Source organism: Cebidichthys violaceus, unplaced genomic scaffold (assembly GCF_023349555.1).
Source record: "Cebidichthys violaceus isolate CVI_PGR_0920_01 unplaced genomic scaffold, fCebVio1.0.p SCAF_14, whole genome shotgun sequence".
In the NCBI taxonomy this organism is placed as follows: domain Eukaryota; kingdom Metazoa; phylum Chordata; class Actinopteri; order Perciformes; family Stichaeidae; genus Cebidichthys; species Cebidichthys violaceus.
Window position 1 is genome coordinate 3487835 of NW_027176307.1, and position 25202 is coordinate 3513036.

Here is a 25202-nt window from a genome sequence, read left to right on the forward strand (position 1 = left end):
CTAAATCTGAAACTAGTAACTTAAGTTATCAAATTGAGTAGAAAGTACAATCTTTGTTTTTGAGATAGAGTGGAGTAGTAGTAGCAGAAACGAGAAATATTCAAGTAAATAATTCTATCTATCTAGCTAGCGATGTGTCAGTCTGTCTGTCAGTCTGTCTGTCTTTTATTTTGAAATTTCTCGGCGGAAATGCAGTGCGTACTACGTCAAACCTGCTGGTCCACCAAGCGGGCCGACTTCCACACTGCTGGCGGCGTGTGTGGAACACTTTTCTCTCAACGTGCCGTCCGACTAACCAGCAAATTATCGAACTAAACTCGTTTTTTCGTGTAATTGTTACCCCATTTACACAAAATTCAAGAATACGCCGACCGACATCTGTTCGGCGGTCAAATTCGGTCTTAATTGGTAGTTTTTTCGACTCTAATCTTACCTCTCCTGCTTCCTCGCGCGGCGTGAGTTTCACGTGGAGACCGGGGGCTCATCACTACTCTAAAACATCCATCAATTTTCCGGTTACAGCGGTTAGCATTAGCTATCTGACAGAAACATGCCAAAAATGGCAACCTTGATTCTAGAGGACGGGACAACATTCAAAGGGCTCCTTTTTGGTGCAGATGTGTCAGTTTCGGGAGAAGTTGGTACGTCCCTTTTAAGCTAATTTATAACCTCTAATTATTAACGTTACTGCTACTTCAGCTAGCTCATACCCGACTGCGTAGATCCGCGTGCTTAAATAAATAGCTGACTTCACATTAGCTTTTGGGTTCTATGTGTTCTTTTAGACATAATGTACCACGAGTTGTTGGTCTGAGTTGCAAAGCGCCAAACCCCCTTCCCAAAAAGTAACTCAACATTACTCTCCCTTCTACTCATAGGAACGTGTAGCTATAGCACAACTTCCTTCCACGTCTATTAATTATACGTTGCGTTAGCTACAGTTGTTAATTAAGCATGCGCACACCACCTGACGTTACCCCTCTATATTGTCAATGTAATTTACGAAAAACCTTAAATCACAATTAAATGTCACCATCTTTACAGCTCTACCTGCTGTTCTATCACCTGTGGTATGTTTTTGGCAGGCGGATTTGTAAAATAAGATATGTCGGGAACTACTTGAAAGTTGAAATGTGCTCGAATAAACGCAGCTCAACGTGGGGCATGCGTGCTGAATTACAGATGAGGCAATATTTGGTACAGAGCCAGACTTTGCTCTGTGACGCCTGTGCAGAATTAAAGCGATGAAATTTTCCATGTAGTTTGGCGGGACAACAGACACACGCACACACACAACAGCCTGGTATCAGCCGGTAGTTTAGTAGAGTCCCTCACATGTGTCAGGCCCAGTGTTATTACAGAACTACAAGTAGATCGGTACTAGTAGTAGAATACAAAAAAAAAGATGCACCATTACCGATATCTGATAATGGATCGATGCACTGACTCAAATAGCTGGATTGGGAATCGTTGACAATGGGGCCTTCTTGTCTATATACCATATACGTTATATACTGGAATTTGAATTCCTGTAATGTCCAATTTGTTGATGCATTAAAAAGGTTTACACCTGAATTTAAATACTGCAGTACTATTTATTTTAATAATGAAGAACCATTCAATCCGTCTAGTTATATGTATTTATGTTTCACATCTTTGTTTTTACTAAATTTGGAAAGCAATGTTTAAGTCCAGCCTGATCTTGCCTTAAACATAAAAGAATGATCCCAGTCACTTGCACACAGTGGGATTGGTGCATCCCTATTTAAAAATGACCATAAACCTGAATTGTCTGCCTGTCTCAGCAAAATATTCAACACATGCAGACAAGTGCGCGTTTGTTTTGAGCAAATGATTTGGGAAATTACTCCAACACACTGTCTGAATTCTGGTGTCAGCGACTTACAAATACACTTTGAGTTACATATTTGAGCTCCACTCAAATATAACATTCTTCATTTGTGTGTCCAGTGTTTCAGACCGGTATGGTGGGCTACCCCGAGGCTCTTACTGACCCATCCTACCGCTGCCAGCTGCTGACCCTCACCTACCCTCTGGTGGGCAACTATGGTGTGCCGCAGGACGAAGAGGGGGAGTTTGGACTCAGCCAGGTGGGCAACATTAAGTCACTCGTGTGTTGGACGATAAGGACAACGGAAGAATCGGGATCTAACTTTTTGTCTGTGATGATAGTGTCTCTTTTACTCGTAACAACACCGCATGGTGACATGTTTTCTTGTACTTGTGTTCTCTTGCTCAGTGGTTTGAGTCGTCAAAGATCCACGCTGCAGCTCTGATTATCGGAGAGCTGTCGGAGAGTCCCAGTCACTGGAGTTCAGTCAAGTCACTGGACCAGTGGCTCAAAGAGCAAGGTGTTCCTGGATTACAAGGTCAGGAAATCCAAGTCTAAATGGACTAATGCTAATAAATTAATGCAGAATTAAATGCATAATTTGATAGAGTTGTAACATGACATACAAAATAATGTCTAAAACAATCAGAGATGCTTGGAAGCTTTTCAATATACAAACACAAGACTTCATTGATTTTAGATTATCTGTCGTTTCTATGTTCTCCAGGCATCGACACCCGCCGTCTGACCAAAAAGATCAGAGAGAAGGGCACCATGTTGGGGAAGCTGGTTGTGGACGGGACTCCCGAGGACAGCATTCCCTTTGATAACCCAGACAAGAGGAACCTGGTTCAGGAAGTCTCCATGAAGGTAACCCACCCAGATGCTTAAAAACCTTTCTTAAATTAAAACTTTGAACTAATTAAGAGCCCTCTAACTAAATACTAAATTCTGTGCGTTTTTTGTAAATTGTGTCAGGAAAAGATCACACAGGTTAAAAGGATTCATTAGATTGTTCTTGTCTTAATACACGCAAATAATACAGCGAACGGCCCTTGTTCTGACCCCAGACCAGTGTGTCTGATTACTTCTCTTTTGTTCGTGTCCAGGAGCCCAGGGTCTTCAACCCCAGCGGTAGTTTGCGCATCACAGTGGTGGACTGCGGCATCAAATACAACCAGATCCGCTGCCTGGCTCAGAAGGGCGCCTGTGTTACCGTCGTGCCCTGGGACCACCCGCTGGACAGCACAGGTCAGTCCCACACCTCTGCTGCTAATAACAGACTTCATTTTGACTTCAGACATGAGGGAAATGGGTTCACAGGGGCACAAAACTACACAGTATGTTGCAAGATGTCAGCATAATTACGGCAGGTTTTCACTATACCTAACTATAATTAAAAGTTGTATTTTACTGTCGCTTTGAAAGACCATGAGACAGTCCCGACCCCATCCCCCATGACCCCATCCACCAGCTCAAGACCACCAGGTCCCCCTCCCCCAGCTCAGCAGGGGCCCATGCCTTACAACCACCCAGTGCCCCCCCCCCCCCCCCCCCCCCCCCCCATGAAAAGGTCAGAACCCCCGCAAAGCACCCGGCCCAGACTCTGTCTCCCCCTCCACCCTGAAGCATTGTGCTGATCAGCTGTCTCCGGTGTTCAGACATCTTCAACACCTCACTGGAGACATGCCATGTACCAGCCTGCTTCAAGGCCAAAAAACCAAGGATCACAGGACTTAACGACTACAGGCCACTACATGGCTTCTGTGGTTATAAAGTCTTTTAAACGTCTTGTCCTTTCCCACCTCAAAACCCTCACCGACCCTCTCCTGGACCCCCTGCAGTTCGCCAACAGGTCTGTAGACGACGCAGTCAACATGGCCCTTCACTTCATCCTCCAGCATCTGGACTCCTCAGGAACCTACGCCAGGATCCTGTTTGTGGACTTCAGCTCTGCCTTTAAAACCATCATCCCATCTCTGCTGCAGGACAAGCTCTCCCAGCTGCACGTGCCCGACTCCACCTGCAAGTGGATCACAGACTTCCTGTCTGACAGACAATGATGGTGCACTTCTACACTGCCATCATTAAGTCCATCCTCTCCTCCTCATATCATAGCACATCATTCGCTCTGCTGAGAGAGTGATTGGCTGCAATCTGCCCCCACTGACTGCGAAACTTACATCCTCAGGACAATTTCTTACTGTTAAACACCCTTGCACATCTTTTTCTCTATTAACATATACTTGTTTTAACATACTCTTCTTTGTTTACCATATTTAATATTTTTCAAATTATATCTTATTATATTGCACTGTTTTAACTGTTACGTACCAATCATGTAGTCAACTTCCTTGTATGTGTAACGTACCTGTCAATAAACAGTTTATGATCATTTATTGCACTCTGCCGTGCCTCTGTTGCCTAACGGTGTCCACGTACGTACGCTGTCATTGTTTACCGACAGTAAAAAGGGTCTATAGACAGTGTGATATAGTTGTCCAACCCTCAGTGGTAACACGGGCATCATTTATCTTTTTCTAGATTTTGATGGTTTGTTCATCAGTAACGGCCCCGGGGACCCCGAATTCTGTCAAACCACCGTCAACAACTTGAGGAAGGTGGTCTGCGCAGAACATCCCAAGCCGGTTTTCGGCATCTGCCTCGGACACCAGCTGCTCTCTTTAGTCATTGGATCGAAGACCTTCAAGATGAAGTTAGTACCTCATACTACACAGTCTACTGTAATTGTGTACTTCCTCAGTTTCATCAAAAAGTTGTTTTGCTCTGATTTCAAATTTCGGAACGTAAACGCCACAACATCTGTGTGCAGAGCGTTATATTCTTAATTGATCAAAATCTCAATGGTAATGAATTGATCACCAATGTAACATTCACGTTATGAGTTGAGTTTCTTATCTCCATCTAATTTTTGCTGCAATTTTTTAAGCTCTCAAACGATGCTGAATCAATCAGTCGATAAATTGATTGGTTTAATGAGCAAAGTGTCAAATTTGAATTCATTTTGAGCATCCTGCTGATGTAAACTCACTCCTGGAGCTCACTCAGTCTTTTGCCGAGCTTATAGAAGATTTTTGGATCAGGACAAAGACAGAAATGTGCCCTCGGTGACCTGATCCAGGGAACCTCTTCAAATCCCATTTACACTGTCTAGAAACACAGACATTCATGCCCCCTTTCTTTTTTTCTTTTTTTTTGGAGAGTTGTGATGTTAACTGCAGATTTCTGCTGTTCTCAGCAGTCTAGCTTTTTCTCATAACAAGAGCCATCAGGAGAGGCCGAACAGACCAGCCGGTCCGCTCCCCACTGTAGAACTCCACAGCAACATCTGTGAGACTCCACCGACAGAAGCTTTATCAGGCTCGGTGGGAAGGTCACAGCGGGCAGCAAACTTTCCCATCACACCTCTGGAATGTTGTTGGCATCTCAATTGGGGGGGTGTTGTGGGACTGCAGTGATACTGAGTTTACAGATGGTTCACATGGCTTCTTTGTAAGACACATGTACCGTGTATCAGTATTAGACCCTCATGCATTCTGTCTTCACCTGGACCGGAAAGTCCCAAGGCCCTGTTTAAATGTACCTAGATTTAAATTTGGGTCAGCTAAACACGTTGAATTGTTAGGCATGTCATCGTAAAATATCTATCATTAAAATTGAAATGATTTTGAGGACTTTGATTTCCAGCACATGACTTGTTTCAGTAGTTTCCTGGTTGAATCTATTGCTCTTAAACTTTTAGTTTTCTAAAATGGTTTGATAAAATAAAGAAAATGCATCTCCTATTTCGTAATTCTTGTGACATTTGAACTGTTGAAAGCAGTAGAACTCTCACAATGCTTTAGGGTAAATCCCAAATAATGTTTTGGGTTGCATTGAACGCATTTCAAAATGGAAACACAGGTTACCATTTAAACCAAAAATAATTTATGGTTTTGATGGCTGATATTTTGTTCTGTAAATAACTTTTACATTTGACAACTTAAATTGAAATGTGAAGGTTTTGTAGCCTCTGTTAAGACATTAAATCACTGAATATCTCCATTAAAACTCAGAATGATACAACAAATACAGCTACTACCATAAATATTGTCATTTGAATCTCCTCAGATTAAGGTCTCTTCCATATGCAACTAGTGGCGTCAATCGTATTCTTTATATTAAACACCTGCCAGATCATACTAGACTGCATTATCTAACTAACATGTCTGTCCACTCCTCAAAACGACCCCAGGGATTTGATTTTTCTTTCTTGTCTTTTAGGTACGGTAACCGTGGCCATAACCAGCCGTGCATCCATAAGGGAACGGACCGCTGCTTCATCACCAGTCAAAACCACGGCTTCGCCGTCGACCCCAACACCCTGCCGAAAGACTGGGACGTCCTGTTCACCAACGCCAATGATCACACCAACGAGGGCATCGTGCACAACACAAAACCCCTGTTCAGGTAACGGGCTCAGTGACATGATGGTGATGTGATAATATGGATACAGATTTCTCATATGTGAATAAACAATGTGATCACATCTTTTGTTCACAGTGTTCAGTTCCACCCAGAGCACATGGCCGGTCCCACAGACCTGGTCGGCCTGTTCGATGTCTTCCTCGACACCGTGAAAGACCACAAGGAGGGCAGTGCAACCACATCTGGTAACGGCTATTTCTGTGTTTTTAAAGTACCTTAGAGAGAACGTTTTTAATTCTCTCACTTCACTTTCTAATGTAAATTACATTAAGTACGTAAAAGACAACGCAGCATAGCTTACCGGTAGCTTATAGCTGCACTTTCCAAGACACCATGGCCACTGCCAGAGAGGGAGATGACGGAGAAACACTCGTCCTGCTTCCCTGGATTCACCGATGTGGCAACATTTTGCGTGGTTAACGGAAAAACTACAGTTTTAGGGCAATGCTACAGTATTAGGTTGTGTTTAGTTGACACTGATAACTAATCAGTTCAGTATTGTTTTCTCCTTAACTGGTGGAAAAGAAATACATTACAGTAATTCTATGAATTGGAGCAACAAAATCAATGTGTGTGTGTGTGTGTGTGTGTGTGTGTGTGTGTGTGTGTGTGTGTGTGTGTGTGTGTGTGTGTGTGTGTGTGTGTGTGTGTGTGTGATTTTTCCAGTGAAGCAACGTATCATGGACCACCTCACCTACCCGGGTTCCCCGAAGCCTGAAGAAGTATTACGACCGAGGAAAGTGCTCATCCTGGGCTCTGGAGGACTCTCCATCGGCCAGGCCGGGGAGTTCGACTACTCCGGCTCCCAGGTCTGTCAGGAATGCCTTCTGATAAAAGAGCAGTGCAAACTTGTTGATGGCGTTAATGTGGCTGGCAGGCTTATTATTCCATCTGATGTAATTTTGTTTTGTTTTCCAGGCTATTAAAGCTCTCAAGGAAGAGAATATTCAGACGGTGCTGATCAACCCAAACATCGCCACTGTCCAGACCTCCAAGGGTCTGGCTGACAAAGTCTACTTCCTGCCTATCACGGCGGAATACGTCACTGAGGTACAGATGAACTCTCTTTTTGGTATTTTTTTTATTTGTTTGTCATTTTTACAGATAAGTTCAATGCAAATATGTTTGTGTTACAACAATGGATTACTACTGAGAGGTTGTGGGTTTTTCGGGTTTAGGTGAGCTAGCTTGCATGCTAATAACATTATGAAGGTTGTGATTTAAGAGTACTATCCCCTCCTGAGACGCTGAATATGACAGATTGACTGTAATTGACTTAATGTGGTAACTGATAAGGTAAGAGGGAACATGTGGAAATAACCCATGAAGAATATGATGTTTTGAAATTCTTAGACAGGTTCCTGAAAAGTAAAAAGTATTTTTGTAATTGTAGTCAGTACAACAATAATAGACGTTAATGACTTTTTCTTGTACCGTGATTATTGATCTTCTTCCAGCAATTGTTTCCATATGGTACCAAAGCTCCATGTCATCCCATTTTTTCCGCTCTCAGGTGATAAAGAATGAACGTCCTGACGGCGTGCTGCTGACCTTCGGCGGTCAGACGGCTCTGAACTGCGGCGTGGAGCTCACCAAGCTGGGCGTCCTGGAGAAGTACGAAGTTAAGGTTTTGGGAACACCCGTGGCATCCATCGAGATGACCGAAGACAGGAAGATCTTTGTGGAGAAGATGGAAGAGATCAATGAACATGTTGCACCCAGTGAGGCGGCGCTGTCTGTTGAGCAGGTGAGGAGACAGTACACCCGTCCCTTCAAAACACGCCTTATATTTGTCATGTCTAAATACATCCTCTCAATGTATGTCTTTACAGGCAGTGGCAGCAGCAGAACGCCTAGACTACCCTGTTCTGGTGCGTTCCGCGTTTGCTCTCGGTGGTCTGGGCTCGGGCTTTGCCAACAACAGAGAGGAGCTCATCTCTCTGGTGACAGCAGCCTTCGCCCACACTTCCCAGGTGCTCGTGGACAAATCCCTGAAAGGCTGGAAGGAGATCGAGTACGAGGTGGTCCGTGATGCCTATGACAACTGTGTGACTGTGAGTACAGAAGGGACAAATGATGATGTTTTGATAAGAGGCTTTTTACTCTTGATGCCCAGGTTGCTAGCATTCACGGGCACAGATCCATTGCTAAATCAGATATGTGACTTGGTTTTAGGGCTGTACTGTTTGAAGCTTCATTCATAACTTTGACCTTATAATTTCAAATGCTGCACAGTTATTTTTATTTTTTTTGTATTCATTCTGATTAAACCTTGTATTTCTGCACTGTTGCAGTCAGAAATATGATGAAAGACATTCAAAGCTTCATTCGTAAACCTCAATAGAATCTTCAAAAGTAAAAATTTACATTTGTACCGCCTTTTGTTGTTTTAAATCGGGTCAAGATTAAGAGATGCTTAAAAATTGTAAAGTTTTAGGTTGAAAGACATGCAGTTAAATAATATCTGATGGAGGAAAAGTCAATTCTTTCCAAGTTTAGGTGTTAAGTTCAAGTGTCAGATGATAAAAACACCCATTTGACCAGTAAACAGTGACATGTGATCAGGTTATTGTTTCTTGTATGTGGATATTATGATTACCACTTGATCTTAACCTTCATTGTTGTGTAATACCGCATCTGGGATGATACTCCTAGTTTTTTAATAAATTAAAGTAAGTAAGAGATATACAGGACTTAAAACAAATACGCATAGTATTTAAAGGGTGAAGTGTAATATTACTGAACTTTAAATAGCAGTGTTGTACATTAATGTCACAATATTGCATTTTATGTAGCATTTTATGACACTTACTTTTATGACATACTTGAGACTCTAGTCGTTCTTCTTGTTCAGGTGTGCAATATGGAGAATGTTGACCCACTGGGCATCCACACTGGAGAATCCATCGTGGTGGCGCCCAGCCAGACGCTCAACGACCATGAGTACAACATGCTGAGGAACACGGCCATCAAAGTCATCAGGCACCTCGGCATCGTAGGAGAGTGCAACATCCAGTACGCTCTTAACCCAGAGTCTGAACAGGTACACATGCACAAAGCATTTTAAATATAAGTGTTCATCAAATTCCAATACACACATGCTACTTGGACAGAAGTACAAACACACACAGATTCTCTCATGACCTCTGCGTTATGTTTTGCAGTACTACATCATCGAGGTGAATGCCCGTCTGTCACGGAGCTCGGCCCTGGCCAGTAAAGCCACAGGTTATCCTCTGGCATATGTCGCGGCTAAGCTTGGCCTGGGGATCCCACTGCCACTGCTCAAGTACGTGTACAATATTCAAATAAGTCAGAAAACACAGCAGTCCTCTCAGAGTAGGGATGAGGATTGAGCTCTGCAGAAGTGTGTGTTGAAAGCTAAAAAAAACACGAGAGCTTTCCTATGTAGAAGTATGTGTTAATATTTGGTATGGTATTAGCAGTGTAAAAAATGTAAGGATAGCCCTGCTATGAGCCACTGTGACAGGGACATTAACTCATTATTGACTTGTATATCTATTGTCACATTTAATCAATTTCCAGTTCTTTTACTTTTCTGGATTGTATTTTAAATCCTTCCATAACATCTTGGATTTTTGTGATTCAGTAATGAAAAATCTGTGAATGTATTTTCTGTAGGAACTCTGTTACCAACTCGACAACGGCGAACTTTGAGCCTAGTTTGGACTACTGTGTGGTGAAGGTGCCTCGCTGGGATCTGAGCAAGTTCCTCAGGGTTTCCACCCAGATTGGCAGCTCCATGAAGAGCGTTGGTAAGAGAAAATAATAATAATTTTAACACGTTTCTGCCTTGATGAATCGTACGTTTTGGGGCTGGAAAGAGGAAACGGTGTTTGATGAGATCTTAACCTTAGTCTGCTGTTTAAGAAACCGCATTAGCACAGAAGAAACAGTGACCAGAAGTAGATCTTCACCAGTACTTTTTCTCCACAGGTGAGGTGATGGCCATCGGCCGCAGCTTCGAGGAGGCCTTCCAGAAAGCTCTGAGGATGGTGGATGAGAACTGTGTTGGCTTTGACCACACCATCAAGCCGGTCTCTGAGAAGGTATGTACCTCCTCATTTTTTATTTTTACTGTTGATTTGTCACTGCTGATACCTATAATCCTTATATCCTTCAACTCGTGGTGAGTTGCTCAGTGCCCATTATTTACATGATATCGAATCAACCACTCAATCATCTCTACCTTGCCTTTGCTCACCAGGAGCTGCAGATTCCTACGGACAAGCGCATCTTCGTATTGGCGTCGGCATTCAGAGCCGGCTACACGGTGGACCAGCTCAATGAGCTCACCAAGATCGACTGCTGGTTCCTGCACAAGATGAAGAACATCGCTGACCACGAGCAGCTGCTGGAGACGTACAACCAGGTACATTTTATGAGAGTTAACAGATGTGGGGTTAATTAGCCGTAGTTCTGTCTTCTCGAGTATTTTGTGTTTATTGTTGACGTTCTTCTTACCAGGATGAGAGCAAAATGCCTCCAGAGGTGATGCGAAAGGCCAAGCAGCTGGGCTTCTCGGACAAGCAGATCGCACAAGCTGTACAGAGGTGAGTGGGAAAGATAAGACGGTGCTCAAGGACACATTGCCACATCATTTTTAGTCATGTCTGCACCACAAATTTGAATCAGATTGAATATAGACATATAGACAATCTTGCTCTGCGTGAGTTCAGATATCATTATTGTTCTTATTCATACCAAAATTGAAGGTCTGAAATCTGTAATTTCTTCCTATTTTTAAATTGTCCTTATTTACCCTTAATCAACATATTCTGAATGTTGTTTTTTTTTCCCCGTCCTACAGCACAGAGCTTGTTGTAAGAAAGCTGCGTCACGATTGGTCCATCCTACCTGTAGTGAAGCAGATCGACACAGTGGCGGCTGAATGGCCCGCCCACACAAACTACCTGTACCTGACCTACCACGGCACAGAGGACGATCTGGGCTTTGACGACCAGCACGTCATGGTGATCGGCTCCGGGGTGTACCGCATCGGCAGCAGCGTGGAGTTTGACTGGTGCGCTGTTGGGTGCATCACAGAGCTCAGGAAGGCGAGTCCCAGTCGAGTGGCACAAAAATCACTGAAATTTGCTCTCAGCACTGACAATAATTGCCAAGGGTCAACAGCTTTTGTTCCAGCTTGTTGACCCTTAATCATTAATCCTCCTGTCTTAGTGATTTTAACCTGGTACGGTCATTTCATTTTTAAAAATTGACCAGTTTAGTTGTAGATCTTTTGCTTGATTTGCTGAAAATATGATGATGCTTAACCATTTTATGTGCCTTGCAGCCAGTTAACATGAATGAATACTGTTTTAACAACATTTGTTTGTCCCTTTTTATTGCAGATGGGTTACAAGACCATCATGGTGAACTACAACCCAGAGACGGTCAGTACAGACTATGACATGTGTGACCGCCTCTACTTTGATGAGATCTCCTTTGAGGTAAGATTTTCCCACGAATTAATAACTAATGACAGAAATATATATCTTTATATATAACCGTTTCATCTTAAATTTAGTCCTCATGGTCCAAATAGTGAGATTTTGTCTGTTTTTTTTATATTGAGTATATTTAACCGTACTAAAAACACATTCCGTTTGATGTGTGTGAGGTTGAATAAGCCGCAGGTTAATAAGTGTCCTGGACATATCTCAGGTGGTGATGGATATCTATGAGAGGGAAAACCCAGAGGGAGTGATCCTCTCTATGGGAGGCCAACTGCCCAACAACATCGCCATGTCGCTGCACCGTCAGCAGTGCCGCATCTTGGGAACCTCGCCTGAGTTCATCGACTGTGCCGAGAACAGGTTCAAGTTCTCCCGAATGCTGGACACCATCGGGATCAGCCAGCCGCAGTGGAAGGAGCTCTCCGACACTAAGGTACAACGGACCGGGTTCATACTAGATCATGTTTTAAAATATTGACTTTTGGAGGGAAAAGGGTATGTATTGTTAAGGGTCTTTTTCTGCATACCGTATATAATGTTAGGAAGATAAGAAAGAAAATGCTCAAAGTGCTCACGTCTATTTCCCCGTTTGTTTTTGTCTTCAGTCTGCGGTGAAGTTTTGTGAGACCGTGGGTTATCCCTGCCTGGTTCGTCCTTCCTACGTTCTCAGCGGAGCGGCCATGAACGTCGCCTACAGTGACAGCGACCTCGAGAAATACCTGACTAACGCTGTGGCTGTGTCCAAGGAATACCCTGTTGTGATCTCCAAATTCATACAGGAGGCCAAGGTTAGACAAGAAAAGATCAAGAAGTAGTTTTAAGTTGAGCTCTGAGATCTGTCAGAATATGATGGTCATAAAATCAAGTCTTTAAGGGCTGTGTCATTTCCGCAATGTCCAGGAGATAGACGTAGATGCTGTCGCTTGCGACGGGGTCGTGATGGCCATCGCGGTGTCTGAACACGTGGAGAACGCCGGCGTTCACTCTGGCGACGCCACACTGGTGACACCGCCGCAGGATCTCAATCAGAAGACAATGGAGAGGATCAAGATGATCGTCCATGCCATTGGCCTGGAGCTGCAGGTCACTGGACCTTTCAACTTGCAGCTGATCGCTAAGGTGAGAATCCTTCTGGAAGTCCTGCCACATTGATATGAAGCAGACACGTGAGCTTCTTTTGATTTGTGCAGAGACGCAAACGTCAAGTTATTTTGTTTTCGCTGTGAACAACAACGATCTTAGGCTGTGCTTTTTTTCCCCAGGATGACCAACTGAAGGTGATCGAGTGCAACGTCCGAGTCTCCCGCTCCTTCCCCTTCACATCCAAGACACTGGGCGTGGACCTTGTTGCCCTGGCAACACGGGCCATTGTGGGGGAGGAAGTGGAGCTTTTGGGCCTCATGAGAGGGAAAGGGATTGTAGGAGTGAAGGTAAACCAAGTCACTTGTTAGAGCTGCGTATCAGCGTCTATGGAGACCGTTTTACTTAAATCTGAGGAAGCACCCATCAGTTATCATTTCACCTTGCTGTGTTTCATGCGTTTCCTCCTAACCATACGTCACATTTCCTCCAGGTCCCACAGTTTTCGTTCTCTCGCCTGGCCGGAGCCGACGTGGTGCTCGGGGTGGAGATGACCAGCACTGGTGAGGTGGCCTGTTTTGGGGAGAACCGATACGAGGCTTACCTCAAAGCCATGCTCTCCACGGGCTTCAAGATCCCCAAAAAGAACATCCTGCTCTCCATCGGCAGCTATAAGGTACTGGCATCAACATGAAACACTCTTTAAATAGCGCAGATTTTGAGCCATGTGGTTAGGGCGCAGGTGCCCTGAGCAGCGAGTCTCCGGTTCAATTCCTTAAAAAAGGAAATGCCTATGAATGCATGGAAGCCAAGAGCTGATCAGATGTGCATGTTGTGTTCAGCTGATCCACCTGGCAGTTGAAATTATTCATCTTAGTAGAAAAAGACTTGAATTGCAATTAACTGTGCTTAAGGCCATGTAGCCACTATGAAATAAATTGTAGCTTTTTTTCGTTTTCTATGATTGTGTGTGCTTGATAAAAAATACTTTAAGGCTTTGTCTTTGACCAGAAAAGTTTAATTTAAAGTCTAATGGACAGTTGACTCTGTAAGAAGTGTTAACTATGTTTTGTGTGTTTACAGAACAAGAGTGAGCTGCTGCCCACTGTGCAGGCTCTGGAGTCTATGGGTTATGACCTGTACGCCAGTCTGGGTACTGCAGACTTCTACACAGAACATGGAGTCAAGGTAACTGAACTGAGCCGTTTCATATTTTGATTTATTTCATCACTTAATTGCAGAAAAATATAGCGTTCAGTCAGGTAATCTAGATTCATTGGATCAACAGATCTAATAATCGCTGGTGTTACAAACCTCAGATTTTAAAGTATTCAGTGTTTACAGCTTTGTCTTGCAATGCACGGCAGTTTTTTGGAAGCTTTTGTGAATTAAGGCTTAAGGCAACCTTCCAGATTTTCCTCCACTGAAGAACACGCGTTCTTTGCTGTTTGAAACCATCAGACTTTAGCTACTAAAAGCATATTTTACTCGATGTTTTAGGTAGCTAGCATTAGCAGGACAGCTAGCAAGCTAATAATAATTTTTCATGGATTGAGGTCTCTCGGCAGACGAAAGAAATAGCTCCTAACAAAGCTGATTATGTTGCTAATTTCTAACAACTTTATAACTTTATACTTGTAATTGTCTGTAAATGTAAAAAGATGTACCTTGTCATGCGTGCTTCAAAGAGTATAAGTCAAACAGAATGCGTCATACCAGAGGTAAAAGAAATATATTTATATTTTACAACAAAGGCATCCCTTACCCAATGTATAAATATGCTAATGTTACCCATAAGCTTAGCAATTATATCCCGACCGATCATAAAATGAAACAATAAAATAAGGAGGAATTATCCCAAAGCATCAAAAAGATCCTCTTGGTTTCCTGTTTCAGGTGAAAGCAGTGGACTGGCCATTTGAGGAGGAGGACAGCGAGGATCCGAACAAAGAGAAGCAGCGAAGCATCATGAACTACTTGGAGGAAAACCACTTTGATCTGGTCATCAACCTCTCCATGAGGAACAGTGGAGGGCACCGGCTCTCCTCTTTTGTCACCAAGGGCTACAGGACGAGACGCATGGCCATCGACTACTCTGTCCCGCTCATCATCGACATCAAGTGCACCAAGCTCTTTGTCCAGGTCAACTATATTGTTCTTTTGTTGTTGTTATTCTTTAACAATAATTTTAAGCTTTTCACTGGATGGCAACAGAAGTGTTGATGTGTTTTCAGGCTCTTCATCAGATCGGTCGGACTCCACCAGTGAAGACGCACATCGACAGCATGACATCCCAGACGCTGGTCCGTCTGCCTGGTGAGTCAAACTTTGATTGATTGATTAATGTGTTGCTCTCTTCTGACTGACTGTAGGTGCTTTGAGAAGGTCTTATCATTTGTCTACAGCCGCAAAATGGAGCAGACATTTCTCTTTTTTTATTGTCTTCCAGAAAACTATAAAAAAGAAAACCTTTCACGTAGAAGTCTTTTAAAATAGAGATGTGCAAAATTGTGAAGCTTCAAGGGTCAATAATGAGCTTGTGTTAATATTGTTTTAAACAATAAACAATAGCTTAGTAGTAACAGTATTAGATAAACAAATGTTCATATTTTATAATAACTACAAAAAATAATTTAAAAGAAACTTGACGTTGATTGACATTTAATTCTTTGCTCTATTTTTTATCTTTATAAAGTTTATTATTGTTTATTATTATAATCACTTTGTGTGTTTATACGCACTCTAATATCCTGGATGTTATATATTTGAAGTATCCAGTTTCTGTTTTGTGCATTTAAACATAATTTCCTGGTTCCAGAAATATAAGGTTATACCCCTTATATGATCAAAACCAGGATACAAATCATAAGTAGAATATTTGTCTATATGCCATTGAGCATAGTGTTTGTTAAGAAATATGATATTTTGTGATTGATTCTTAGGTCTGATCGATGTGCATGTTCACCTGCGGGAGCCTGGTGCCACACACAAGGAGGACTTCTCCTCTGGGACAGCAGCTGCTCTGGCCGGAGGAGTGACCATGGTGTGTGCGATGCCCAACACTTCCCCCGCCATCACCGACGCCAGCACCCTGGCCCTGGCACAGAAGGTACGCCCAGATGTTTCTTTCTTGTTTGTTTCTGTCAGTTAAATCACGACTCATTCGGTTTGTTCAAACTGTGAGACGATGTGTGGAGTCGAGTGTCGATCCAATGTCAGAAATGTCTTGGCATTCGTGAAAATGAGAGACCATCTCTGATGTTGTAGTATCCAAGTATTTAATCGAAGTTAACAGACTCAACTTATAAATAAATAAATCCTGTGTCATAATATATCATCAGCTGGCCAAAGCGGGCTGCAGGTGTGACTACGCCCTGTATTTGGGCGCCGCTTCAGACAACGCCGCCATCTTGCCGTCCATCGCTAGCCAGGCTGTCGCCCTGAAGATGTACCTGAACGACACGTACTCCACTCTCAAGATGGACAACGTATCTCTCTGGATGGAGGTAGGTCTAAAAGCAACTACGTTTACGTGAATGTACCGTTTAAAAAATGTAGGCCTTTTTTATTTTATGACGTGGGATATGCCGTTGGAGACACACAGCCTCTTGCCTGATTACAGCCAGCTCTGTGCAACTGGCCAACAGTTTGTGAGGCTGAAGGAGAGATGAAGGATAAACACATCTACTTTTAAACTACTTTTTAGTCAGTGTACTTTAAAGTCTTTATTCCTTTAATAAACCACTGTCGTTGAACCCTTTTTATTTAATTGTAACCAGAGCTAAATGTGTCTTAAACTGGTTTTCTGTTACTGTTTTATAGTGGAACTCTTTTAAAACTGTAAGGAAGGTAATAAGTGAAAAGGGAAATAAGTGTCAATATTTTAGCTTGCCTTGTTATATTTAGGTATTTATTATGTTCTGTTGTTATATTGTTTACCAAAAATATATATTTCTTCAATCTCATGGGCAGGTTTTATCGTTTTTAGTCATTTTCAGTTTGTTCTGTTCAAATGAAGTATTTTGCCAATGGGACAAAGATTTTGCTAAGTTTATAATTTGGTAGACTGACTAATTTTTGGAGCCATAAGTCCCCATTAAGATTTGACTCCCACTATCCCCCATTGCACACTAAACCATGTGTCTGGTTCTGTATGAAGCACTTTGAGAAGTGGCCCAAGCAGATGCCCATCGTCGCTCACGCTGAGAAACAGACGGTGGCCGCAATCCTCATGGTGGCCCAGCTCTACCAGCGGCCAGTCCACATCTGCCACGTGTCCTCCAAGGAAGAGGTAAATACTGTTTTCCATTTTATAACGTATACATTTTTATTTTTAATTTTTTAATTTTAAGAAGTCGAAACGTCAAGAATATGGTTGCACTTTGAGTAGTAGTGCCAGGCAGAGGAGAAAATTATGCAAGAAAGATCTTTTTTTCAGTTTTTTGAGAATAAAGTGGAAATGTTGAGAATAAGCGTCAAACTTTTGAGAAATAATCAAACTCCGAGCGTTGGTGCATTTAACAAAATGTAGGCTTTATTCTTGAAAAGCAGGTTCTTGGTAGCAGTATTTAACACCTATAATATGATATTCATCTGCTCCATAGGCTTGATGTCCTCATGGTGTATTATTAAGCTCCTCACCTCTTCCTCTTTTTCAGATCCTGATCATCCGAGCAGCGAAGCAGAAGGGCATCCAGGTCACGTGTGAGGTGGCACCTCATCACCTCTTCCTCTGCGAGGAAAACGTGGTGGAGATTGGAGACGGGCGAGCGCAGGTCCGGCCCATGCTGGGAACACGCGACGACATGGAGGCTCTCTGGGAGAACCTGAACATTATCGACTGCTTTGCCACGGACCACGGTCAGTGACCACACAGAAGCTAGTCCGACAGTCACAAAATGATTTCCACCTGAAGAAGAGAGCTCATGTTTTACTCGTGAACATGTTTTGTGTTGTTAGCTCCCCACTCTGTTGAGGAGAAGAGCGGGGATCGTCCTCCTCCGGGTTACCCCGGCCTGGAGACGATGCTGCCGCTGCTGCTGACCGCCGTCAGCGACGGCCGACTTACTCTGGATGACATCATCAAGCGTCTTTACGACAATCCACGCAAGATCTTCAACCTCCCTGTGCAGGACAACACCTATGTGGAGGTACACACACACACACACACACACACACACACACACACACACATTGAGAGAGCATGTTATTTTTTTGTGGTTTTAGGATTCTTGTGTTTTGCTCTGCATTGGAGGCTAAAATGGACACAGGGATCGATGCTTCATACGTAATGTGGCAAATAATGCTCACTCTTCTGTTTTGTTAATTACTCAATCACTTGTCTGCGTCTCTCAGGTGGACTTGGAGCAGGAGTGGGTTATTCCTCAGGCCATGCAGTTCACTAAGTCGAAGTGGACACCTTTCCAGGGTCTGAAGGTGAAGGGTAAAGTCCGCCGCGTGGTTCTGCGAGGAGAGGTGGCCTACATCGACGGCCAGGTTGGCAATCACACACACATACATATTCATTCGTTGTAGCCGTATTGTGTTCACACGCCAAAAAGGCTGTATTAAACTATAGGCTTATGAATAATTGTGAGTGTTTATCATTTGAGTGGATATTTTTACGGTTTGCTATATTATTGGGGTCTGAAGGTAGGAATTATATAAACGTGAAATGAAAAGCTTTGAAACGCATCAGGTTAAGTGCTGAATCTGCACTTTCTCCCCCTGCTTTCCAATCAATACATTAACAAATTAACAGATAAGAGCTAGGGCAGTTCTTTTTCTGGATTTCGCTCTCTATCGTGTGGATTTGGGACTTTTGGTCTTTGTGGCTCATTATAGAGACCATGTTTACTCGAGTTCAGCGCATGTTGAGTACACAGAAGCTATGAAATTGGACAATATTAATAATGGGTGCAGAATGTCTTATTTAATAATACTTGTCCATGTAACTTACCCCAATAAAAGTTGAGACACATTACATTACATTACAGTCATTTAGCAGATGTTTTTATCCAAAGCAACTTACAATTCAGTTTCTATCACATTTCACCGTAGGCACAGCTACGGGAGCAATTTTGCGTACACATATACACAAACTAAGGAATTTGCATATTTACAAAATCAAAGATTAGAATTTCTTATGTAACTATTTTGTATTTTTCTGTAATTTGATTGATGGTAGGTCTTTGATGTTTTTAAAGCCGTGGTTCTCCCTCTCTCCCCCTCTCAGGTGTTGGTGCCTCCAGGTTATGGTCAAGACGTGAAGGCGTGGCCCGCTGCTTCGGTTCATCCTGTTGAACCTGTCAAAGAAAGTCCAATGGTATTCAAAGTGGATGAAATAAAAATACATTAAAATAGTTATACAAACTGAAGAAACCAAAGCAATTAATAGGAGTATGCTAATCTATGAACCTCATCATCATCACTGTCTCATGGGTGTATAGTGTTTGCATTTATTCAGAGATTTTGTGATTCCTGTGGTGTTAGACTCCAGAGCACTCACGTCCCACTCCTCCCCGGGAAGGCCCGGTCCGAACCCGAGCACCCAGCCCCCGCCGATTAGTAGGAGAGAGCCGCTACCTGCTGCCTCCTCGCATCCACCGCTCCTCCGACCCTGGACTACCACCAGGTACTACAGTTCCCATAATGCTGGGCGTACAAGCCATATAGTGAGAAAACAAAGCTTGTGGTGGAAAATATTTGCCTTCTATTTGCGTCATTTTACTTTCCTCATGTATTTAACTGATTGGCGCATTGTGTCCCCTTGCTCTCTGCAGAGATGATGGTTATGCTACCAGCAGCCGGTGACGGTTACAGCCACCCTCCTCCTCTGTCCAGGCTGCTGTCCCCTCAGGCGGGACTAGGACAGCTACCTGCTGGACCGTTGTCCCACTTCCAGACCTCTCCTCTGCTGCACCCGCTGGTGGGCCAGCACATCCTGTCCGTCAGACAATTCAGCAAAGACCAGGTACACCACACATACACACTCTGGGAAAAAAAGAAAGAAATTGTATAACATTTGAGACTGGTGCAACCTTTTTTTGATGCCAATTATTTTTTTTACAATTTGTGTACATTTCATTTGTTTCAGATCTCACACCTTTTTAATGTTGCCCACACTTTGCGCATGATGGTTGCGAAGGAGCGAAGCCTGGACCTCCTGAAGGTAAGTCCTCTTTACAAAGGTGTTCATCTTATATCGAATGACAAAGGAGGGAGTAATGCACATTAATACCAACGGTATCTGCTTTTATTGAGTGTTATTAAGTCAGTTCATTCCTGGGAGTGTGTGTGTGAGGGGCAGACACACTACAGCCCTGTTTTTGACCGCAGGAACTTTCCCCAGTGACGAGGAACCTTTTCTGTATGACCACAGGGACTCGGTTCTAAATTAAGATCAGGAGAGAACATTTTACCCCCAAAAAGCGGTAGAACAGACAGAGACAACACAGCGATGCTGTGAATGAGAAAGAAAAAAAGTTATTTTCTGATTGTTTCAGGACGGTTTCATTCTAAAGCACAAATAAACAACCTTCAAATACTGAACAGATGCTTTACTGTGGAGACAAATGCTGTTTGTTTCATTGTCCTCCTCTGCATTTGATTCATTAAATCCATCCTGCATCAATAAATACATCCAAATAGGTTGGATGAAAAGTAGTCCCAGCAATAAAATTACCAGGAACGTCTTGGTGTAAATGACTATGAAAACACTTTAAACAGAACAAGCGTTAGGGATTTGTGAATATCTGCTAGCACAGTTCCTGTACCTCGTACCTGAAAGTAGTTTTAGTATTTGTCCGTCTCCAGCCCAGCACCAAAACTAGCTCCTCTCTCCTTACTGTCCAGGGTAAAGTGATGGCGTCCATGTTCTACGAGGTCAGCACTCGCACCAGTAGCTCCTTCGCGGCGGCCATGCAGCGTCTCGGCGGCTCGGTCGTCCACTTCAGTGAGTCCACCTCGTCCACACAAAAGGGAGAATCTGTGGCCGACTCGGTCCAGACCATGAGCTGCTATGCCGACGTCCTGGTGCTCCGACACCCAACGCCTGGAGCCGTGGAGGTGGGTTTCAGCTTTCACTGAACCATTTTGTAAAGTCGAGCGCCATTTAATGTGCCTATGCCACTTTCTGCTGTGTGTAGAACAAGTAGTATGACATTCAACAGGTGCTGGATATCTTCTTTTACTGCTCATTCTGATGGAGGGGAAACGATATAACTCGTATATGATTATAAGCCCATTTTTAAGTTGAACTAAGCTTCCAGTTAGTTTCATGACCGATTTTAAGATCCTGTTGTTTATATATGTATTCATGAACTCCCATCTGGTTATATCATTGATGGGCCTCCAAGATATGACCCTGGTTAACCTCCCAGATCCACAGACTGTCTGCTACTGACTGAACCAAAAAGTCCCTCTGGATCTGAAGATGGCAAAAATACATCAGGTTTTTAGTTCCCTGATAATGAAAAAAATACTCTTTTATCTCAACTTTAATTTTTGTGTTCAGAATTTGTAAAAAATCTTTGATCCCCTAGAGCTAGTTTAAAAAATTTAGATATGGTCACTTTAATATGAAATTTTATTATAATATAAGAATGAACTGGTGTCGAGGGCTTATTAGGACCCTTAAAAATAGATTCTTAAATAATTGAGATGAAGATATATACTGCATACTGGGTGGAACATGTTGCAGTTCCAAACCCAACTTGTCAGTGCTCTCTGGTGGACAAACTATGCAATAAAGACACCAATAAAAAAAAAAAGTTCTATCATTGGCATTTCTATACTGCATTTACAAATACATTAAATGTGCTATTATACTATGTGTTCTACAACCACGTAGCTCCAACTACATTTGAATTGTTTTGACTTTATGTAACTGGTCTCCAGAGTGCATCTCGTCATTGCCGTAAGCCTTTGATCAACGCTGGAGACGGCGTCGGGGAGCATCCAACCCAGGCACTGCTGGACGTCTTCACCATCAGAGAGGAGCTGGGGACGGTCAACGGCATGACGGTGAGGAATTGGCCCACGATTTTGAACACCCCCTCCCCCCCCTCCCCAAATTAACAAAAGAAACTGTCTTTAGATTATTTTTGTAATCCACAGTTATCCAACTTTTAGTTTTTAGTTTGATTGAAGTAGACTAACCAGCACTTTGAACCCATATTTAAAAATGTTGGTTCCTTATATCTATAATGTGTTTTCTATCAGATAACTATGGTTGGGGATCTGAAACACGGACGCACGGTTCATTCCCTCGCCAAACTGCTGACCCAGTACCGCATCACCCTGCGCTACGTGGCCCCCAAGGACCTCCACATGCCAGCAGAGATCATCAGCTACGTGGCCTCTAAGGGCATCAGACAGGTGGGGGACTCAACTATTTTGACACAGTATTACAAGCCACATTTGTGACGATATATGAGTTTGACAAAAGAAAGCATACAACGATTGTTTGTTTACCTGTTTACAGGAGGAGTTTGAAAGTATCGAGGAAGCTCTGCCAGAGACCGACGTCCTCTACATGACGAGGATCCAGAAGGAGAGGTTTGCATCTGAGAAGGAGTACAAGGCCGTAAGTGTTTCTTTTCATCAGCTGTTTGTACTTTGTCTCTTCAGATTAAGGTAGAAAGAAATGCCTTTTTAAACAAATGTTGTACAATTGAACCTTTTAAGAGTCATTTTGTCTTGTTCCATGTTTTCTGAATGTCGAAGCAGGGGACTTTTCACTCTTTCACAAAGTCAGCGTCCGTGTCGTTTTGTTTCTCAGTGTTTTGGCCAGTTCATCCTCACCCCTCACATCATGACTGTAGCCAAAAAGAAGATGGTGGTGATGCATCCACTGCCAAGAGTCAATGAAATCAGGTAAGACCCAATCAGAACCATTAGGCATTCTCATACAGTAACCTGAAACCTCCTGGTCTATCACAAGAAAGGAAAAGATTTTCTACATTATTTGTTTTAAGATATTTTTGGGGACATTTTCAACTTTATTATAGGACAGTATAGAGGTAAACGGGAGACGAGGAGAGATGGGGTATTACATCCAACACAGGTCCTCTGCTTGAATCGAACCGTGGACGTTGCGGTTATCCGATATGCGCCTTAAGTATCAGGTCATCAAGATGTCCCGAAAGTTAATTCTTGACCTTCGAAACAGCAGTTAACAAAAAAAAATGTTTGTCACCACAATGTTCTTTTTGTAGCTGTTCTGGGGCTTTCAATAGTATAACAATCTTCCTCAGCAAATAACATTTGTCCAGTTATTATAGCATTATAGATGTTCAGACTTCCAGTTTTCTGGGCACTTTAAGCACCTCTCGTCCATGTTGGCTTAAGAGTTGAGACTGAATGCTCATGCTTTGACTTTGGAAACAATTTCATCACAAGGTCCATTTAGTTTTGTCAACTCAGATTCAAGTAAATTTTTCAGAGCTTCAGGGTTTCTTACTCTTGTAAAAGGAAGCAATTTTCCCTCGAAATAAGTGAAATGCAACCAACCATTTTCATTACAGCAGCTAATTAATTTCTTGATCAGTTGTTTTGTTTATAAAATGTCTGAAAATGGTGAAACATGCTCGCCAGAAGCTCTCAGAGCATGGTGACGTCTTCAAATTGTTTGTCCGACCACCAATCCAACGCCCGAAGACATTCTGAGTACAAAGATATAAAACAAAGCAAAGAATTTTCACATTTGAGAAGCTGAAACTAGGGGATTTCTCATCTCTAACTTCACCGTTTAGTTTTCTTTGGCCGCATCTATGGTGATAAGCAGTAGTTGCAGGTGTCTTTTTTGGATACCACTTCCTAACTGTGCGTTGATGGTGATTTTTCCCGGGTACGTCGCCACAGACCCAGTTCATAATACTGCAAGTGCATTTAATTTCATCAGTAGGCAATAGGCTCAAACACCGTTTGTTTCCCTCACTCTGCGATAAACAAGAGCCGTAACAGACATTTATTTAAATACATTTTTTTTTTAAATAATTTGTTATAAAATTGACAGAAAATGTATCTGCTACTATCTGCCTGTTGATTAATCCATGCAACTGACGTCGTTTGACGAGAAGGCTTCCTGGGAGTTTGGAAATAATTTCCATCTGATAAAGTGATTTAATCTGATTTAATTTGTTCTCGAAAGCAACTGATCCCAGAGGAAATCCATTTGGAATGCACTTTAATAATTATTGCCTGCTCTACACCCGTAGTAAAACTTATCCTCTTGTGTGTCCCTTTGTATTTGTCTCTCAGTGTGGAGGTGGACACGGACCCAAGGGCAGCGTATTTCCGTCAAGCAGAGAACGGCATGTACATCCGAATGGCCCTGCTGGCCACCGTACTAGGCAGATAAATCCATGTGGTGCCTGTTTGTAGCACACATTGTGAGCGTTTTTAGAGTAATGAGTTTTAGACACGACACCAGCATTTTCTTTCCTGAAATCTGTGAATTTCTTGTTTCCAGTCCCTAAAGGGGTGTTTAGTAGAATTAAAAACAACAACAAGACTTTAACTGAGTCGTTAAGTTTCATGTATCATGCTGCTACATGTTACTGCATTTCCTCAGTGTGACTGACCATTGCTTGGTTTTCAACAACTGGATTTTGGAGATTTTGTTTTGTTTGTTTATGACGTTAACAGATCGGTATTTGTGCAGTAGTCAGCCATTGCGAGCTTGAGGAAAAGGAGAAGAAAGTACATTTAAATCATAACGTGGTACTATGATGTGTGGTATTGATTAATTCAATGTTTTGGAAGCTGGGTAAACTGAACTGTAGGGAAATTTAAAGGGACCAGTTACAATATTAAAAGGGAGGAAATGGTGTAAGGAATTGCTCTGTTCTGACCAGTTATGCTGCCTGTTACATTTGCTGTACTATCTACTTAAATGTGTTGCATTGACTGGAAATGGATGAACACAAATATTCTCTCCAAATTTGGTCTTTGGTGGTTTCGGAGTGATTTCTTATACTGCTGCAGTTTAGATGTAATCTTTTATCCTCTGGGAACAAGTGTCATTTAAGTTTGAATGAATGACTTTGTATTATGTGGAGAAATAAATATTAGTAAAATCAATTTTCTCTTTTGCATTTGACTTTGTCATTAATATTCATCACATGAATCAGCACAACATCAAATGTGGCACAGAGCTGTCACAAATGTAATAACTGCAATGACTCTTGTTTGTTTTAGTGGCAGGTTTTAAATCCTGGTTGTTCAGGTGTAACGCAAAAACCCAATGGGTTGTGTAACATTACCTTTCTCCTGTTGTAAGTTAATTAATTACTTCATGG

The 25202-nt window shown here is 42.5% G+C and overlaps 1 protein-coding gene across 1 annotated transcript; it reads left to right on the forward strand.

Annotated features, from left to right (window-relative positions):
- The first annotated feature begins 255 nt into the window (after positions 1–255).
- On the forward strand, positions 256–24998 carry cad (carbamoyl-phosphate synthetase 2, aspartate transcarbamylase, and dihydroorotase). Its single transcript, XM_068708524.1, has 44 exons — positions 256–641; positions 1972–2111; positions 2261–2390; positions 2580–2722; positions 2962–3103; positions 4397–4568; positions 6137–6322; positions 6416–6525; positions 7007–7149; positions 7259–7390; positions 7854–8087; positions 8173–8394; positions 9195–9383; positions 9505–9629; positions 9983–10116; positions 10298–10410; positions 10569–10733; positions 10829–10914; positions 11172–11418; positions 11716–11814; positions 12029–12253; positions 12426–12608; positions 12721–12939; positions 13083–13250; positions 13394–13576; positions 13984–14088; positions 14797–15042; positions 15135–15216; positions 15843–16009; positions 16242–16406; positions 17060–17191; positions 17559–17760; positions 17860–18050; positions 18256–18396; positions 19136–19225; positions 19393–19534; positions 19683–19873; positions 19997–20071; positions 20755–20967; positions 21799–21924; positions 22123–22278; positions 22385–22486; positions 22682–22776; positions 24163–24998. Exons 1-44 carry the CDS (start codon positions 551–553, stop codon positions 24260–24262), a joined length of 6702 nt encoding a protein of 2233 aa, XP_068564625.1. The 5' UTR covers positions 256–550; the 3' UTR covers positions 24263–24998.
- Positions 24999–25202: the final 204 nt, after the last annotated feature.

Bases quoted from the DNA above. Each gene is read 5' to 3' on its own strand.
- cad (XM_068708524.1), top strand. From the start codon at position 551: ATGCCAAAAATGGCAACCTTGATTCTAGAGGACGGGACAACATTCAAA. The intron at 7,391-7,853 runs GTACAGATGAAC...TTCCGCTCTCAG, and splicing joins CGGCGGAATACGTCACTGAG to GTGATAAAGAATGAACGTCC. The intron at 12,940-13,082 runs GTGAGAATCCTT...TTTTTTCCCCAG, and splicing joins ACTTGCAGCTGATCGCTAAG to GATGACCAACTGAAGGTGAT.